The following is an 18604-nucleotide window of genomic DNA, read 5'->3' on the forward strand; positions in this document are numbered from 1 at the left end:
ATTTGATTTAATGCCTAACCAGGTTGTTTTTGTGAAACTATCCAACATATCCTTTTCTATTACAATCTAAACCCAACTCATTAGTATTGGCATTATTTCTACAATATATTCTCATAAGTTATCTACAGTTTTTTTTCTTCTTCAATACTATATTGAAATGTGGAACCTATGCCGTTGCTCCATTATGCCTTGCTTCTGTGTTTTTGGAAAACTTGGACTTTTGAATGTACTCCTGCCTACTTTAATATTAGAAATTGAACAAAAGCTAAATATGTTGGTTCTGCAATGCATTTTTTATTCCTTTTTTGGGCAATTGATACTTGCTCCTCTTGTAAGAAAGGCCTTTTTATATATTGTCTTTGATTATGAATAACTAGTATATAGACCAATTAAACATCGTGAATACATGGATGTTAGTTTCAAACAATATTTTTCTTAAAAGATATAGAAACACAGGAAAATACATGAATAGCAGTTCGAAATTCACTTTAGAAGCAAGAAGAGCATCCTATAAAATCATAAAAACAAGACCTTCAAAATAAGAGTCTGTCTCACGGTTTTATAATATAAGAAAGTTTCTAATAATGACCCCAAGCTAATGAAGTCTGTTTTATTTTTCCAAGCTGAGCTGAGCCAAAAAATAGTTTTTCAAACAAGTTTTCAGCTTTTTGTATTTAAATATAATTAGTTTTTATCTTTTCCCTTTGTATGGTCAAAGGAAAATGCTAAATACATATCTTTAGGTGACAGGGTTTGACATTTAGAGCTTCAGCGTGTATTTTTTTAATAATTTAAAGCGCAAAATAGAAGCAGGCTTCCGTCCACACCTCCCTCTGCATTATTCACAGTCATATGACTTGTATTTCCTGGCACTGTCATCGCGCCTGACTGAGCGTCTGTCTCTTTACTGTTTTCATTTCTTCTCAGCGACTGAAGATCCAAACCCCGCTGCGATCATGTCCAGATATGCTGCATTTGTTTTCCTTCTCTCTCTTGGACTCGGTACGTATCACCGCAGATTTTTATTTATTTTATTTTTTTTCTGAAGTAGTAAAAATAACGAAAGTTTGGATCGGTTTCACAGAAGTGACGTGATTAAACTATACTCCAGGCCTTCATCGGTTAAATAAAAATAACTGTTGAAGATATATTTTTTTATTGTCACCGTTTTATAATTTGCATATGTAAATGCTTTCAATAAATTGAATAACATTTTTTAAAAGATATTAATGCCGGTTGATGGAACGCAGTCGTAGTGTTTTTGCAGCTGTAGCTTCGTTGCTAATTGTTACTACGTCAACGTAAAACTCTCTCAAAAGAATAAAGCTTCGAAGTACATTAAAACATAAAACAACCTTTAATTATTGAATTCATACCTAAGCTAGACTTTGAGTTGCTTAAATCCCCTTAATACAAATAAACTGTACTAATATATGAGCTGCTGTTTGGAGTAACTGATGTTGGCTAACTTGGCCGTTAGCAGGCTTACCGATTAGGTAACATTTTTTCCTAGAAGCTTAAGCTCGAGTTACAGGTAGAGTCTTGGACTTTCTATTCTTATGTGTTAAGAAGGTAAAGAATCCGAGACTACAAAGAAATGGCTGTTAAAAAAATGTCCCTTATCAATGTTTAACTTTAGACCCTTTCTGAACTAGCCGAGCTAACATTAGCATCTTTTAGCAGCAGGTTAGCAGCGGCTAACTTTTGTGTTTTGGAGTTGACCTTTATTTTATTTTATTGCACTCATAGAGTTGCATCTCATAAAAATATAAAAAGAGCATCAAGTACATTTTAAATTATGTCAAGGACAGGTTTAAAACATCTGCGTGCCTGCATGTTAAAATCTGAAATACTTATTTATGTCCCTCAGGTTACATTAAAAATTGTTCTTGAGTTATATTTTTTCATTCTTTATATTTATTACAAATTTTATTTACAAAATTCATTATTTTAGGTTTTCTAAGTTAGTTTTTACAGAGCTGATCATTTTTCTTAACACCTTTTTTTGTCTTTAAAAAAAAAATGGAAATGTGTTATAGCCTTTTTTCAGTCAGCTGACACCCAGTGTGCAGCAGTATGTGGGGAAGAGATGGTGCTTTATTATGCAGCGGGAAAAACTCAGCTGAAAGTTGGCACCCTTGAAGGATTTTAAACCATAGAGAACTGCTAGGTGTAAACTTTTAGGGGTTTTCAGACTTCGGTAGCAGCACATGATTATCAGTATAAATTAGAGACAGACTGATTCAGAGAAACTGACCAAGGATCTGTTTGTCAGGAAGTTGTAGTGTCAAATGTTTTACACTTGGACTCAAAGCAGCCACAGTAGGAGTGACTGCTATAACCACAGCTTCTGTCACAGACAGAACATGCTAAAGTAAGATCAGTGACTAACATTGAAAGATTAAACATTGGTTTAATCTATTTTCCTTCAAATATATTGGGTTTCATCTAAAATAAAGTGCTAAATGTTAAGTACACGGATCTGCTGTAAGACAGCTCGACTTGATATGTTAAAAAATTCTGCTTACTGGCAGGTGCCCCAATTATTCAATCTTAGTCATAAGTTGAATCGTTGTTGCAGCTGCTTCTGATTGTCCCACATTGTCTCTCATGTGACTTTTGTTTTGGCTCTGGCTTATGTACAGATAAATCCCTGCCCAGTCTCCACCTGACCCACACAGTAAACGTCTCGCCACTTGGTACTAATAAACATGTAGAGGGATTGGTTTTTATATGTTTATGCTTACTGGAAATTTCTGCCAGAGTTTGAGGTGATGACAAAGCACAATGCTAAAGCCTTATCAGTTATCTAAATGGACCTTGTTCTCTCCGCTAACCTGTATATGGGGATTCGCACAGTGCGTTATCAGTGGACTTTGCTGCAGCTGCTTTTTTAAACCAGTTTTAGCTCACACTCTGATGGCTTTAGCATCCACTTTTGATTTTTATTTCACAAATATGTTGCTCACTTAAACACAGACTCTTAAATATTTGTTGCTATTCTGATGGGTCTATTTAACACATTGAAGCTGACATACAGGAAACTGTTTTTGTGGTTTTCTTAGCCTGAAACCAAACTTCTTTATTTTTTTTTTATAAAAAATATATATATATATATATATATATTGTTAGCTCTGTTTGCTTGCAAGATTAAGCACATCTCCTGACAACAACAAACAGTTTTGTCTGTGTTGTTGCAGATATCTTTAGGCTGATTCTTACAGCCGATATTGCTTTTTCTATTTAAATTATGAAAATAACACACTGATGTGACGATACAACATATTTTACACAAGTTTTGGTTTGATTACATATGAAACATCCACTGACAAATCAAGCAAAACATTACCAATGGATTAGCTAATGGGGGAGTGGCAATTGACGTCTTCCATGTGATCAGAAGGCACGGCTGCTGAATGCACTAATGATTCGTATCATGTACATGTCAACTGATACAAAGAAAAAAAAAAGCTCTATGTCTAATATCTCCAAAGATGTCAACCAGTCTTTCTCTAATTACTACTGATAATCTTTAAGATGCTTCTGCTCCCTGATTGCCTACCACCTGTGATAAAGTCCATGGATTAAACAGACTTTCTAAAGGAAAATACTGACTGTGCATTTTGGAGCAGAAACTAGACAGAATAATAAAAGGAGCCCTCTGTAGAAACCATAGGACTAGATTTTGCCAAAGCATAAATCGACAATATCAGAGGAGACCTAGGGCTCTCATTTCCCTCGTACAGATGGAAACCTTTAGATGGTCAGTCATTCCTCAGGCTCTAAACCACTGATGCATTTATGGTGGAATGGGCTGACTGTAGTCTTGAAAGCTAAACTGTTCATGTGTAGCACACAGGATTAGCTATATGTATTGTTAATCTGGGATGGCTCCCACTGAATGTGTTCGTATAGAGGAGGGACGTTTGGCGGAACCTTCAGAGCTAATTGGGCGGAGCGATTCCTGGTGCACACACCTACCAAAGTTTGCTTTTTAGCCAAACAAAGAAACTACAACAAAACATTTTAAAGATAAAATGCTGGGTTTTGACACACAGATGTGGCAGAAGCAGCTATGCTTACATCCTCCTGCGATGTTCACTTTAAGCCAGCTCTTGAATCTTGTGATCTTTTTATCACGGCTTCAGGTCTCACCTTAAAACCAGAATACTACAACATGATTGGCTGAACCGTTTTTCTGAAATCTCCAGTGGTTGAGCTGGATGGATTCTCGTGTGTTATTGTATGCACAAATAGTGAAAGAAATCCGCTTAGAGGCAAAGTAATGCAGGCTGATATCGCAGACCATCAGATTGTAAAACAAAACTCTCTAATCTCAATTTATTGGACTGTTTTTCAGGCATAATTTCTTTCGAAAAACTGTCACCTTTCATGACCTTATGGTAGTGGAAGCATGTTTGGATGTTGTTTGATTTAGAAGATGGGAGATATGAAAGCAAGAACACAGTAGCCAAATGTTCATCTAGAGCACCAGGTGGGAATTTATCTTCTAGCATATTGATGACGTGCAGCTGAGGCTGGAATAACAAAGTTAGGACATCACAAAGTCAGCGAATTTATCATTAGTGGCCTGAGGGGAAAAAAACAAAACAAGATGAGGACTTTTAAGGGGAAGAAATGTCTGTAAGGTAAATAAATATGGTTACTTAATGGTTTTCTAATCTTTTTTTCAACCAAAGTAACACAGTTTGTTTTCTTTCAGTGTCCCAGCGGTCCAACGCCATTGAGGTAAAAGTTAAAGACGGGGACAAGTTGTGTCTTTATGCCAACCTGACGCTCAGCTTCTCAGTCTCCTATCAAGTACCTGAAAATAAGGTGGGTGTCTAGCAACACTTTCATTTTTCTCTCAGTCTCCTGTTTTACAATTCTTTAAAAAATGAAATAAGATTCCTTTATGGTCTTTGCATACATCAACGTGCACAAGTAGATAAAAAAAAAAGTCATATAGAGGTACAGCTCCATAAAATAAAGGAACTTAACCACATTGCACAGGCCCCAGGAACCCCCAACCCAACTAATATTCACACACACCACACTTAAATGTGCTTAAATGTATGGTAAATGCAAGGAGTACTACAGCAGGAGTAGTGGTTGCTTCTGAAATAAAACAAATCCAGGTTCCAGTGTTGTTTACTTCGCTTATATCACAGCTGCTTTCCTCTTATCAGCCTTCTGAACCACGTGGTTGTCATATCACTGAGGAAGCCAGAGTTATCATTAAAGGGGAAATGGGGGAGGTCATGACAAAAGCAAGCAAAATCTTGCTATTCAGCATTTCATTCAGTGCATTTTCCTGATGTACATCCTTCAGTTGTTTTGCCAAATAATTTCCCTTGGTACATTTTAGACAAAAGTTGAAAATAAGACTTTTTAGTGGTTTTAAAACTCTCAAACACCATTAAATGTTTCCTTTTTTATAGTATAGAATCTTTAATAGATGTTTAAAATAACTTAAAAAATGCTATTTAGAAATAGTTTGATTCAGGTAGCTTACAGGATAGTAATTTATGCTGTAGTTCTAAACAGCATTATTGCGTGAGCGAGTTAGCAGCACTCCCTTTTTAAGAGCTGTTACACCTAGATTCCTTTTTATTGGGCCTTACGGTTGTTGTAAAACATTGAGGCAGCAAAAGTTGCTGAAAAGTTATCATCAAGTTATTTATAAAGTGCTTTACAAATAAAAAAAAAACAACCAAACTGTTTTACAGATGAATAAAAACTAAGGGAAACTAAAAGGAAGACAGAAAAAGCTAAGCACTATAACTTAGGTGTGGCAAGAGAACAATAAAATCAGCAAAGGCAACGAAGAAAACCAGGACTGGCCTCATGGACAGGAATAAAAATCTGCTTTAAAAGAGATGAGGAATGGTCTGACCAGCAAACCTCAGAGAAACAGGGAGGCTGTTCCAGAGCTTTTGGGCTGCAGCTTATAAAGCTCTAAATGGCTTATAGATCTATTGGTGAGACGTGGATGTAAATGCTTGTTGACATAAAGAGGAACCAAACAGTTGCTCATTTAAAAACTAAAAGGAAAAGTTAAAGGTTTGCGTTGTCATTTTGTCCCTGTTAGCAGGGGAAAAGAGTCTAAATTAATGTAACTATAGACGAAGTTGCAGTAGTCCAGCCTAGATGTAATAAAAGCATGAAATGAATAAATAACTCAATGGCATTAATCAAGTTAAGATAAACCATCAGTTTACTAATAAGTCCCTGTTAATAACAGCAGGCCTGAGCTATTGCACCCTCACCAATGAATATCTTAAATATGCAGGTGCTCTTGCAGCCAAATTAAGAGAACAAAAATGTGTCTCTGAAAGTGTTTAAAGGATTATAACGCATATTTCATGGTTTTTGCACGTTCTCCCCTCTGGTGACGAGTTGAAACGATCCCAGTCGTGTACACGCATCAGGCTTTACTGATGTGTGTGCACAAGTGGTTCAGAACTGTGGCCAATTAACACATATATAAATGAACTTAATATTACTTATTACATTTGAAGCAAAAATAAAGCTTCTATGTAAACAGGTGTTTTAAAATTACAAGATATAGCCGCTGCCTAAAAATTGCTCGCTGTAATTGTATTGATGTGTATGATAGAAATCAGTGTCATTCATACAAGATCCAATCAGTTGATTTGATGATATCTGTGCATCTCTAGCTGTAATGCACAAGTGTTTTCTTTCAAGGTTAATGTCTTCTGAGGTAAGAAAGTTTTATGTAATGAATTTTTTTCAATGGAGCGTTGTATGTTTATAACAAAAACAGGACCATTCAATGGGCAGATCTGAGCTCTTTGCTTGTTGAAAGCTGGCCAAATACTTTCTCTTGTGTTTGTCGTCGATCAGACCTACAGTTTTTGCCCTTTGCATTGCTCTATAAAAATGTTTTATTTCTTAGTTTTGTGTGGAGTTTTTAATGGGGTTTGAGGTTCACCTGTTGCTGGTCTTTTGTGATCCATCTACAAAGAAAGTCGCCCATGTTCTCTTGCTGCGGCGGAGGCTCATCAAATATTCATTTACCTTTAAAAGAAAGAGCTATATGGAAATTTGAAGATTGAGACAACTGCAGGATCTAAATGGTTCTTCTTAAAAGGAGGTTGGACCAACGCATATTCAACACTAGCTGGAACATTACCGAAATGGGCCAGAACTAACGTGATTTATTGATTATGTCCAATAACCTGTAATTATGAATAAAATGTATATTCTCTACCATTCGACAGAGTGGAAAAGCAACATCACCAATGACATTACTTCTGTGCTTCAGTTAATTAGTGATGCGCCAGATAAGGCATCATGTGCTGCTTTACTATCTTTGTCACATGCCCAAGAAACACCTGATGGTTCCCATGAACATCATCTAAACTAATGATTCAAATTTTAATTGCTAAAAGTTTAGTATTGAGAATTAAATGGCAATACAATTTTATGGTTTTCATTTCTGGAGGCTATCATAAAAATTCCAACATTAGATTAGTAATTAGGCCAAGTATAGTAGGCTTTAACCACGCTATGTGTAACAGATGTTTTTACAGCTGTATAAAAGTTGCTTTTATTTGATAACTTTTTTATCCTTTAAGGAATTTTCTTTATGATTAGATTAAAAGTCTTTGATGTGAAAGAACGTCTTTTCCTCTGTTGATAAAACAAACAAGGTCTGAGAGGCTGCAGTGGTTTAGACCCAAGAACGAGGAAGTTTATCAGGCAGCAGAAACCCTTTATACAAGACAGATCAGTAAAAAGACAGACAGATTTTTATTTTGTACACACAAGTGCAAACAAAAAGAAATTTCGTTAAATACAGCTCTCTAGACTATTTCATTTTTTAAAGTGCAGCCTTGATAAGGTAAGCAGCAGTGATATTTTTATTGAAAAGGGTATAATTAGTCCAGTTTAGGGAACATCTAACTATTCATTAACAGAAAGGCAAGAATAAACCAACTGATTTCCCAAAGAAGTACAACAATAGAAACATTACGGCTCAATTAAAAGTTAACCCACATAAACCGCAACATTTAAAAAAAAAAGAGATATGGACTTTTAAGTCTGGGCTGATTTAGGGAACATATTACAGTTGTAATGTTGATAGTGTGATGATTGTTCTCTCTTTCAGAGTAAAACCGTTTCATTTGAGCTTCCTGATTCTGTCTCGTCGGATGCTAGTAAATGTGACGACACAAGCTCCATCCTGATGCTCACTTTCGAAGACAGACACTCCTGGAGCGTTAACTTCACCCAGAAAGACAACACTTACCAGGCCGACGTCATAACCTTCACCTACAATCTTAATGACTCCCACATCTTCCCAAATTCTTCAGCCAACGGTAACTTCTGTTCTCACTTCATAGTTGGAATAAAAACATGCTTAAACAAGCTGTGACTTAAAAAAAAAAAAACAATCTTTTCTTGCTTGTAGGAACCGTATCTGTGACAGTAAAGCCTGACATTGCCAATATTGGCTTGGACACGTGCTACTCCTGCAAAAGTGAAGACACGATCGCAGCTTCGCCAGAGGTCAACATGACTCTGTCAAACGTGCTCATACAGGCCTTCGTCGTCAATGGAACCAAGAGCGAGAACTGTAAATACAGAAACAGACACTCTTCTCTTCTAGGCATGATCTTTGTCCCACATATCTAATTCTGATTCGTCCTCTCCTTTTTACAGTAACTAGCTGCGCTGCAGATTTGCCGAAAACTACCACCGCCGCTCCAGTCACCAATAAAACAACTGTGGCACCGACCACAAACGCCACTACCACCGTGGCACCAACCACAAACGCGACTACCACCATGGCACCGACCACTAACGCAACCACGACTGCTCCTCCTACCACCCCAACACCCACTCTCCCCACTCCCACCGTTGGGAACTACTCCGTCAAGCCTGATGTGAACAGCACGGCCTGCCTGCTGGCCAGCTTTGGCCTGAGGATTGGTTTCAAACAGAACGAGGTATCTTCATCAGTGCAGAATTTAGCAGCTGTCTCAGAACGATCTTGATTCTTTAAAACGGTCCACTGATGTTTCAACTTTATTTTGTCTTTGTTAGAAATATCAGGAAACGAACTTTGAGCCTCCAGCTGAAGCTTCTGGGATATGTGGAGTCAACAGCAGTGAGCTTCAGTTGGTGTCTGGAAACATCACTGTTAAGCTCACCTTCGTCAGTGTGAGTTTCCAGCAATAACAGTGTTTTAGTTTTAGAGTAAAACTGCTTAGCTTCTCTTATGGAGAAAGATAAAACCACACTATTGAAAAATTTAACTTAAAATTGATTTATTTTTCAGTATTGGCTGATTCTTAAAAAAAAAAGTGCTGTAACCTCAGATAACTCAGTTCCAACAATCCAAAAAAAAAAAAAAAAAAAAAAAGTATGAAAAGGCAAAGAAGATATAAATTAGGCATTTCATTAACAAGCCACGATAAAAAGACTTCATAATATAAAATATTAAGATATAAAAATGCACCAATAAGCTTTTTTATGGTGTTAAAAGTGTTATTAAAATGTTTTACTTTACTACTTCTGCTGGTCTTTAAGAAGTTTAAGCATTTTTTTTTACCTTAATTGTTTTACGGCTTGTTCTTTGGGGAAATTGTGTTAACAGTGGGATTTTAAATGCATTGAGTAAGCCTTAAATGATAGAGGATGATATTATAATGGCTGTTCACTTCATGGATTGCTTTCAGATAAATAATCGGCCTCAACTAAATGTATGAATTAAGTTATGAAAAGAACATTTAAAATCTAATTTGGTTGAATTTTCTTAGCATGGCAACTTTAGGTAAAAAAAACTCTTTAAAAAGAAAAAGGAAAAGAAAATGCAAATCTAAATACTACAAGAAACCTGGTGCCAATCTTTCTAACTAATAAGGAATGGATACACTTGCAAAGCAGCATGCGGCAAAAACATGATTGCTTTTGAATCAGTTTCTATTGTTTTGGTTAAAAATAAATCTTAATTTACTCTTATGCTTCAGACCTGTACTTAGTTTATAAAGGATCATTGAGCGAAAGTTTTATTCCCTTTTTCTTTTTTTTCTTTTTTTTTTTCTTTTGCAGATTTTTAATGTTCAGGTGTTGTACCAGATCTTTGTAGTTTTTGTTTTTGTACATCTACTAAATTTAATATAGTCCGAATCTTGAATTCTGAGGGTATTTTGTAGGGGTGTCTGGATACAATATTTTCCTTTCCAATAAAAAAAAAAATTGCAGCTTTGATTATTGAGCGATACCAAAACACGCTCAGCTCATACATACTTTTAGTACTTAATTTGTATAGTGGCATCGTAGGAAAGACTTAATCACGTGATGTTACTCAAACAGAGGATAATAGTCGACAACAAAATGTGTGAAAACTGATTGATTTATCATTAACTGGTTGGTTATTTAATCTTAAATATTGGCTGCTTATTTTGAATATTTTAGATACTAGCCGATATATTCCAGTACTCCGTTCTTTGGCTGATATCTGAGTGATTTCCACGATCTAGATGAAGGATTTATTGCACAATATGAAAATATGTGGTGTATTTTTTGGCCATCTCTATGAGCATCAGCAGGGAGATGCATATTTTTAACATCTTTTTTTATAGCACAGGTGTTAAAATATGAGAACTTCCCAGAATAAATCAGGAAGTGAGAAGAGATGAATTATAAATGGTCATTAGGGCTTAACAATCATAAAAGAAAGGGGAAGTTGTTAAGAGAGTGTGCCGCTTGTTAACTCTCTGTCTGTCCGACATTATCTGAGTCTATAGGAAGGACATACACCAAAAAAAGCCTTCAATTTTGTCTTTTTTTTTTTTCTTTTCTTTTACAGGATTCAAAGAAGTTCCACCTGCAGGCCATAAACGTCAACATCAGCTCAGGCTCTGGTAAAGACCAGCAGTCTGCCAGACTAGTCTTTATTTATTACCTCTGTTACACATCAACAAAGTTTCACAGGTTAAACAAGCAAAGCAGGAGATAACGTTGGTGCTGCGTTGTCTTTGTTTTGTCTTCAAGGGGATTTTGTTCAGGGAAGCACAAACCTGACTCTGTGGGAGGCCACTGTTGGCAGCTCCTACATGTGCAACAAGGAGCAAAACTTCACCATCACCGACCTGCTCTCCCTCTACACCTTCAGCCTGCACGTGCAACCATTTGGAGTGAAGAATGGCCTTTATAGCACAGGTGAGTGTTTACTTGTTTTTTATCCTTTTATACTGTCAGGGACTGGAGCAGACACCTGTTCACCTTTTTGTTTTGATAAAACACGTTTAATATAAGAAATTCAATGTAACGTCATTTTTGTATAAAGGAGTCTTTACATTCCTGTGACTTTTTGACATTTTGTCATTTTAAAACCACAAATTTCACTGTATTTTATGGGGGTTTTATGTTGTAGAACAACAAAGATGTTGCAAATGCTTGTAAAGCAAAAGGAAAATTCAGCCTTAGTTTGGTTTGTCTACCTGCTTAGTACATCTGTTACTGATCTTTTAAACTCATAAATCTGCTTTGATCAAAAACATCTCATAATAGCCCTGGTTTTTATGCCTTCCATAACCTCTAACATGTTTGCCTCCCCTATATTTAGCTATATCGACAAAGTTCCTTGCCCCTTCCTAAGAAATACATCCCCACAGCATGATTCTGTCCCCACCGTGTTTCACTATAGGAGTGGTTTATTCAGGCAACAATGACTATGATCTTATTGGTCAATCCAACAAAACCTTTAAACTTAATGTTCTATAACAAAGACCTTAGTTATTCTGTACAGATCCTTGAACTTTTCTACGTGTAGCTAACACAATCCATGGCTATTCTCTGTTTAGGTGGTGGGCCATGTTTTGGTAGTTTAGCGCTTATGTTCTCTAACCAAGGTCCTGATTTAAAGAAACACAGGTGGACTCTAGTTTAACAAACTGGAATTTATCTAAGATTATAGATGAAAATATTTTACTGCTTTGTCTAAGGCAAAAAAAAAATCCCAGTAAAATACGGTGAAGTTATCAGGGTGGAAAAGGGCAAAATGTGAAGAAGTCAACAGGGTGTGTTTAGCAGCTCTACTGTGATCAATGATGGTGTATAACTTGGTTTTTCTTGCTGCCGTGATTTTAGGAAAAGGAAAAATACAAAAAAAACCTCACTGTTCCACCAGCTGACTCACTCTCCTTTTTATCTGCAGCCCATGAATGTTCACTGGATGACTCCAGCATCCTAATCCCAATCATTGTTGGCGCTGCTCTGGCTGGCTTGATTCTCATTGTAGTGATCGCTTACGTGATTGGTCGAAGAAAGACCCATGCTGGATATCAGACCCTTTAAATCCCTGTGTGCATTTGTTCCTGAGTTTGGTCACGGGGTTCCCAAGCCTGGTCCTTGGCTTTGATCTGGCAAATGTCTTTAAAATCGGAGCTAAACACAAAATATGGTGGGAAAAAAAACTATCTTTTTAGGATCAGTTGGTATTAAAATAAAGGAAAAATGAACAATATGAGCTGTTTTTCTTATCAGGGCCTCTAATGGCTTTAATAACACATTGACATTAGTACAAAAACACATTGGATATTTTTTCCCTCAAGGACCAATCTTGATTATCCCCATAGTTTTTGTTTTTTGTTTTGTTTTTATCCTGTTGTCTTTTCCATTTTGCTTTTTGTTAATCCTGCAGTTCAGATAAACAGAATCACACAAAGCCTTATGCTCTGTATGCTGGTGCAAAGATCCCTGAATGTTTATTGTCTCTGGTCACTAGTTTTCACACCAATGTTCACCTTTATGATCCTGCACTTGTTCAGTACACCTCCTCTTTCTTTGTTTTGGTTTATGGTTTTATTTTTCATCCTATTAATTATCAAATCAAGGAACTCAAGCTCCTTTCTGTTTTTATTCCCAGAATTTCACAAACATGAATAGGTCACGTTGGCTTTTCCTCTCGTTTTATTCACTTTAGATCAGAAGAAATATTGGGAATTTATGGCCGTTCATGTTATGAATGCAACGTCAGATTTGGTTTTACTTTACAGATATTCTCTCATTGTTAGCATCGACATCAGGCAGTTCTGGTTTAGATAGAAACAATGGTTTCTGCATCAGGTATAAAGTGCAAACAGAATAAGATGATAATAGTGCACGATGAAGCCATTGTTTACCTAATTAATTAAACCTGTGTGAATCGTGTTTTGCTGTTTGAACACACTCCTGCTAGAGCAAACTAGGAAGTGAGCTCCTTTTTTTTTTTTTTTTATGATCGTCAGCAAACACAGTGGCATTAAAATTAGAAAAGGGAAATTATTTTTGTCACTTTCAACGCAGATAATTCTGAAATCAGGATATTTGCATAGAAATGCACTAAGTGAGTCTTTATGTGTCGCTTGTTGTCAAATGATCTCTGCTTGTTAAGATCATCTGGATCCACGGTCCTGAAAACCTTTCACCTTGTCTTTAAACTTTAATGACGGTTTAAAGGTAAATCGGAATAAAGCTTTGGAGAAAAATGACAACAGAAGCAGTTTAAATGCTGAAAAGCTGAACATAAAAAAAAATCTTAGTACACTTTTGTTTTAAGAGGTGCACCAGTTTGGCCTTTTCTGAATTTTTGCTTTTGTCTGACTTCCTAGTCTGAACTTTTTTTTTCTTCTTTCTTTTAATAAAATATTCAAATATATCGCATTATTTACAATAATAAATGACAATAAAAAACAGGCAGAATGTGCTGCAGGTTGATGCTGAGAGAAACTCCTCAGGCTTTTTATAGCATTAAAAAACAGTTAAGACTTAACATGGAGGGAGTTCTTAGCTGTGTTTCATTTAATAAATAAATAAAATGAAAACAAAAAAGCAACTTTAAGCTTTTGGCTGTCTGATTTGCCACTGGTGCATCTCTAGTGGTTTATTTTATTTTGTTACCAACTTTGTAGTAAAGCCTCCTAACCTTTGCTGGTCTGCAGCTGAAAGTCCAGTTAGCCTGTAGATTTTATTAGATTTGCGGCGGCTCAAACCGCATCCATCAGCAGACGTTAATTTACCGCCATGTGTGTTCAAGTAATCGCTTACATTTCCTGGTTTAAAAAAAAAAAAACAGGTTCTTTCAGGAGCTTATTGGATCAGAAAGGTTTTCAGGACCCGGGGCGTTTGAGGTTTTAACCGTTTCAGGCATGGCAATCTGCAGAAAGTCTGTTAACAGAGACACGGTTGTAGCTGCGTGTTAGTTTTAGAGTGAAAATTTGCTTTCACAGGTTTATTGTACATGTGTATGAATAATTGCTTTTAATGAAATTTGAGCTTTGATTATTTTTTTTTTTTCTGCTTGTGATTTGTGTATGTAAAGAAAAAAAACAAACCAACCGTGTTGCCTTACTTATCAAGATGGTCCAGTTGCACCAACAAAGGTTTTAACTGGACTTCTCATTCTGACATCACACCACTCATTAATATGCTTTTTGCTTTTAATGAATCACTGACACTGGTGTGTTAAGTTAGAACTGCACATCTTTAAAAGGGAATCTGCTGCAGGACCATTTCTGTTCAGTTGAGGCAAACGACTGCTGATTCCAGCTGCTTCCTCTCATGCTCTCTACTACATTACATTTGATTTGTTTGTCAATGAAGCGTCTTTAGTATTTTCAATGGAAATAAAAAATGTTTTGAAAATGTAAATATGGAATCCCCTGTTGTTGTTCATGCTTTTTAACGAATCTCTTTCCTCTGAGGTCAGTAAGACATTCACTCCTGTGCTCTCTTCATTCCCGTCTAGCTGAGGATTGCCTTGCTGATGAGGAGAGCTACATTATTCCCATAGCTGTCGGAGCTTCCCTGCTTGTTCTCGTACTTATTGTTCTGCTGGCTTATTTCATCGGGAGGAGGAGAAACATGGCGACGGGCTACCAGTCTTTCTAATCTTCCTTTCCTCGTTCAGAGTTGGGTGGTTGCTGTCTGTTTAACTCACTGCTTTTTACTAATCGGTGACAAGAAGGGCCTCGTTTCAGTGTTTCTGTGGTGTATTGGTACTGATTGTTATCTTGTGGGCTTTTATTTTGGAAATCTTTTTCTGGCTGACCGCAGGTTAGCTTTGAATAAAGACTGGAAACACACTTAAACTACTCAACCTACTGATCATTACTTTCATCTTCTATCTTATGGTGAACTCGATATAAATACTGAGCTCATCCTGTCAAGGGAAGAAATTAAACCTAAAGATAATAAACTATTCAGCTTAATCCCACCATTTCAGCAGCTAGAAAGCTCAGTCTGTGTTGGAGTGGTAAATTATATTGTGTTTTTGAAAAGGTAATTAAAGCAAAGTAAGGCTAATGGATAAAAGCTTTCTTAGCTTTCATGAGAGACCATTGCTAAGCTTTTTTTGCTTTCCTTACACAGCTTAAGCTGTTTCCAGTTTTTATACTCAGCTTTTGGCTTAGACTTCAAATCAATATAATTGAGCATGTTACTTTTCCTAAATAAATCTTAATGTTTTGCATGCCACCTAATAATTTATCCTCATGTTTTTCTGTAATCACTACCACATAGTTTCAATTTTTTATAGGTTCTGCTTTTGCTTATTGTTTAATCAGCCCTCTAACCCCAAACCTCCTTTACTTTCATTAGTACTGAAGCTCTAACCTCCTGTCTGTCTATGTCTCTCTGTCCATCAGCTGAGGAATGCTTCCTGGACTCTGATTTGAGCTTTTTGGTGCCCATCGCAGTGGGTGTGGCCCTCAGCTTCCTAATCATCCTTGTGCTTATCTCTTACCTGATTGGTCGGCGGAAGAGCCGCACGGGGTACCAGTCTGTTTAAGTCCAGCTCTACTGCTTCTGCCTCTCCTCCCTTTTCCACCCTATCTGCTTCTGGGAAAAAAAAAAACACCCAAAAAATACAGACCCACACCTGCTCTGCTTGTCGGTGCATCACAAAGCTTTCTGGATTTAACCCAGTTTCCCTCTAAGGCAGCGGCTCCTTGCAATAATCTTTAGCTTAATTCTCACATTCAATTTTAGCAGTTTATTTTTTTCCTGACAATTGACTGAATCAATTACAAAAAAAAATCTGATCAAAGAAGTATTGTTTTAATATTAACTGCATGTTAAACATAGATTGATGGTAAGTTACCCCTCCACTCCCTCCCCCACAGCTTCCTTCCTCTTTTCCTCCAACCCAGAGAGGCTTTTTGCCCTCGCTTTATGTGCTATACTATATGTGTAAATGAATCTTGTATAGAATGAATGATGTTGATTTTTTGATGAATGTAAGAGCCAGCTTGTTTCTGAGACAGATTTATTTTAGCTTCCATGTAACGAACAGCTAAACTTGTTGCACAACTAGTTGCTTGGTGAAAGGGAAAAACGATGTAACACTTTACCAGCATTTTGACCACTTTGTTTTGTTTTATTTTATTTTATTGTGGTTTGACACTTTTCAATTGTCTTGGAATGTTCACATAAAAACATGTTGGAAATTGATTTGTTTGCTTTTAATTCTGAGGAAAAACATTTGAACTTTAATCTGCTGGATTTTTTTTTTCAGACATTTTCTGACAGTTTAACAGTAAAAAGAAGTGATTCCACCCAGATTGGTCTGTGCATGTGTTTGGTAATTAATAATCTCAGCAGAAATCAGTAATAGAAGAAAAGGAAACAAGTGACTGTTTAAATCTCATTGTTTCGATTTCTAAATGTAAAACAAGCTTTTTTAATGATAAAAATGGAGTGGAATGTGTTTTGTTCTGCTTTTGTTTTTTTTCCTTAAAGAAAATTTAAAAAGAAATCGCACCACCGGCTAATAGAAACAAAGAATTGCCATTTCTCTTTGTCCATATATTGAGGTCAGCCATTTTTACAACAATTTTGTTTTTGTTTTTTAAAGTTTTTCCAAATTCAACTATTTACTTTTTATCATTTAATAATTTGTTTGGCGGATTAAAAAAAAAAAAAAGGAAGTCTTTCATAACGATCACATGGATGAATAAACCTCAATCTTAATTTAACTATTTCTTTGTCTTTGGCCAGACAAACTAATAAAAGCTTGTATTTCATGTCCTGTTCTTCATTCCTGGTTTCTGATGGGAACATCTGAGCACCAAAACAAGCACGGATTTTTTTTATTTTATTTTTCCCCGGCTATGAGCGTTTTAACCCCACCTACGGTTTCCGTGCCTTTCTGTTGTGCACCTTGGCTTTACTCTCCGTAAGCTTGTCTCCATCTGATGAAGGAATGTGACACGATGGGCTTGTTTTAACACGAGTGGGGAACAAATTCAATAAAGTTTGGTTCTTGTTTTGTATCTGTTATTTTTGTGCATTTCCTGTGATTGAAAGAGTCTGTTGACTGAATTAGATTCCAAAGAAGTGATCTTCAACTCCTGAACTCATATTGAGGCTTTAATGGCGGTTTGGACCTTGATCACATTGGTCCTTTTAGAGGAAGTGTCTCACACAGGCAGGACTCCATCCAGCTATAATTGGAGAACAGATTAGGTCTGTGCTTTAGTATGAATATTTGTAAATTTGGATATCATCTTAAATATTTTTATCCATTAAAGTATGGAGCCAACATGAGCCCAAAAAAAAAGAAAAAAAAAAGCATATTTACAGAGTTGTTCTGGTTCTTTTTTTTAATCACAGCTAAATGTTTCAGCAAACCTTTTTTTTTTTTCCTTGTAGGAAAGCCTGAATAAAAACAACAAAAAATAACCTTCAGGACCTTTATCATTTATTTGGTGTGGTACTATTTGTCCATCTAGGTCATTGTGTCAAACTCAAGGCCTGCAGGCCGGTTCTGGTCGCCAAATATGGCATAAGATAAAATAGTGGCATATGCATTTAAAGTGGCTGAAATTGCTAAATGAAGCAGAGTAAAGTTATAATACCAGAACAGTGAGCTATTTGTAAACGAAATTATTTAAAGTTTTATCTACACAGCTGTAATCACCCCTTTTGGAAATGGGATGATCCTAAAATGAGTTTGACAGCCCCACTCTAGTTAACAAATGCCTATACCTGATCACTGTCATCCTGTGGAATCACCTTTATTGGAATCTGTCTGACAGCGTTAAGTAGGCTGTTTTCATAAAGCAGCTCATCATGATCTAGTGTAAAGAAATTGAGGGGGGCACTATTGTGCCCAGGCATGCAGGGTTGGAGAGAAAAAACTCTGGGTCTCTCTCTTCCCAGGTGATTAAAGACAGACTTAATTTTCATGTAGCCCAATAAATCTACCCACATATTTATACATCTGTTCCCCCACACTCCCTTTATTGGCTCAGTAAAAGGAGTAACAAGGTGCTGAATTAAAAAAATGGTATGTTTTAAAATGAAAAATGTTAAAAGCTGAATTTAACAGGTGAAAAAAGGCCCCCAAAAAGGGTGAGGGGCAGGTGTATCGTTGCCCAGAGCTGCTTGCACAGTAAAGGAGAATCGTTACAATTGAGGAAAAACTCCTGGATTGGTATCAAACCAGTTTTGCCAAGCATTTAAATGATCTTAATTAAGTTAAAGAACAAGACTCTACCAGGATGGCAGCCATTAAGAATATGAAAGACCTACATGTCTTAAATTGTCAAAGACATTAGGTGAGCAATCCTGAGGCAGAATCTGCTGAAGG

At 36.4% G+C, this 18604-nt stretch overlaps 1 protein-coding gene across 4 annotated transcripts; it reads left to right on the top strand.

Annotated features, from left to right (window-relative positions):
• Nucleotides 1-862: 862 nt before the first annotated feature.
• lamp2 (lysosomal-associated membrane protein 2) lies at nt 863-17285 on the top strand. 4 transcript variants are annotated; one of them, XM_015388919.1, is made up of 10 exons: nt 863-1002; nt 4724-4836; nt 8135-8345; nt 8438-8602; nt 8689-8975; nt 9073-9189; nt 10841-10895; nt 11026-11193; nt 14762-14924; nt 15660-15787. In XM_015388919.1, the coding sequence occupies exons 1-9, from the start codon at nt 957-959 to the stop codon at nt 14902-14904; spliced, it is 1305 nt and encodes a 434-aa protein (XP_015244405.1). In that variant the 5' UTR covers nt 863-956; the 3' UTR covers nt 14905-14924; nt 15660-15787. The 4 variants fall into 4 exon arrangements, with proteins under 4 accessions (XP_015244405.1, XP_015244413.1, XP_015244397.1 ...); XM_015388927.1 differs by lacking the exon at nt 14762-14924 and having other exon boundaries at nt 15660-17285; XM_015388911.1 differs by lacking the exon at nt 15660-15787 and having other exon boundaries at nt 14762-15653.
• The last annotated feature ends 1319 nt before the right edge of the window (nt 17286-18604 follow it).

Source organism: Cyprinodon variegatus, unplaced genomic scaffold (genome assembly GCF_000732505.1).
Source record: "Cyprinodon variegatus isolate N-32 unplaced genomic scaffold, C_variegatus-1.0 Scaffold19, whole genome shotgun sequence".
NCBI classification, from domain to species: domain Eukaryota; kingdom Metazoa; phylum Chordata; class Actinopteri; order Cyprinodontiformes; family Cyprinodontidae; genus Cyprinodon; species Cyprinodon variegatus.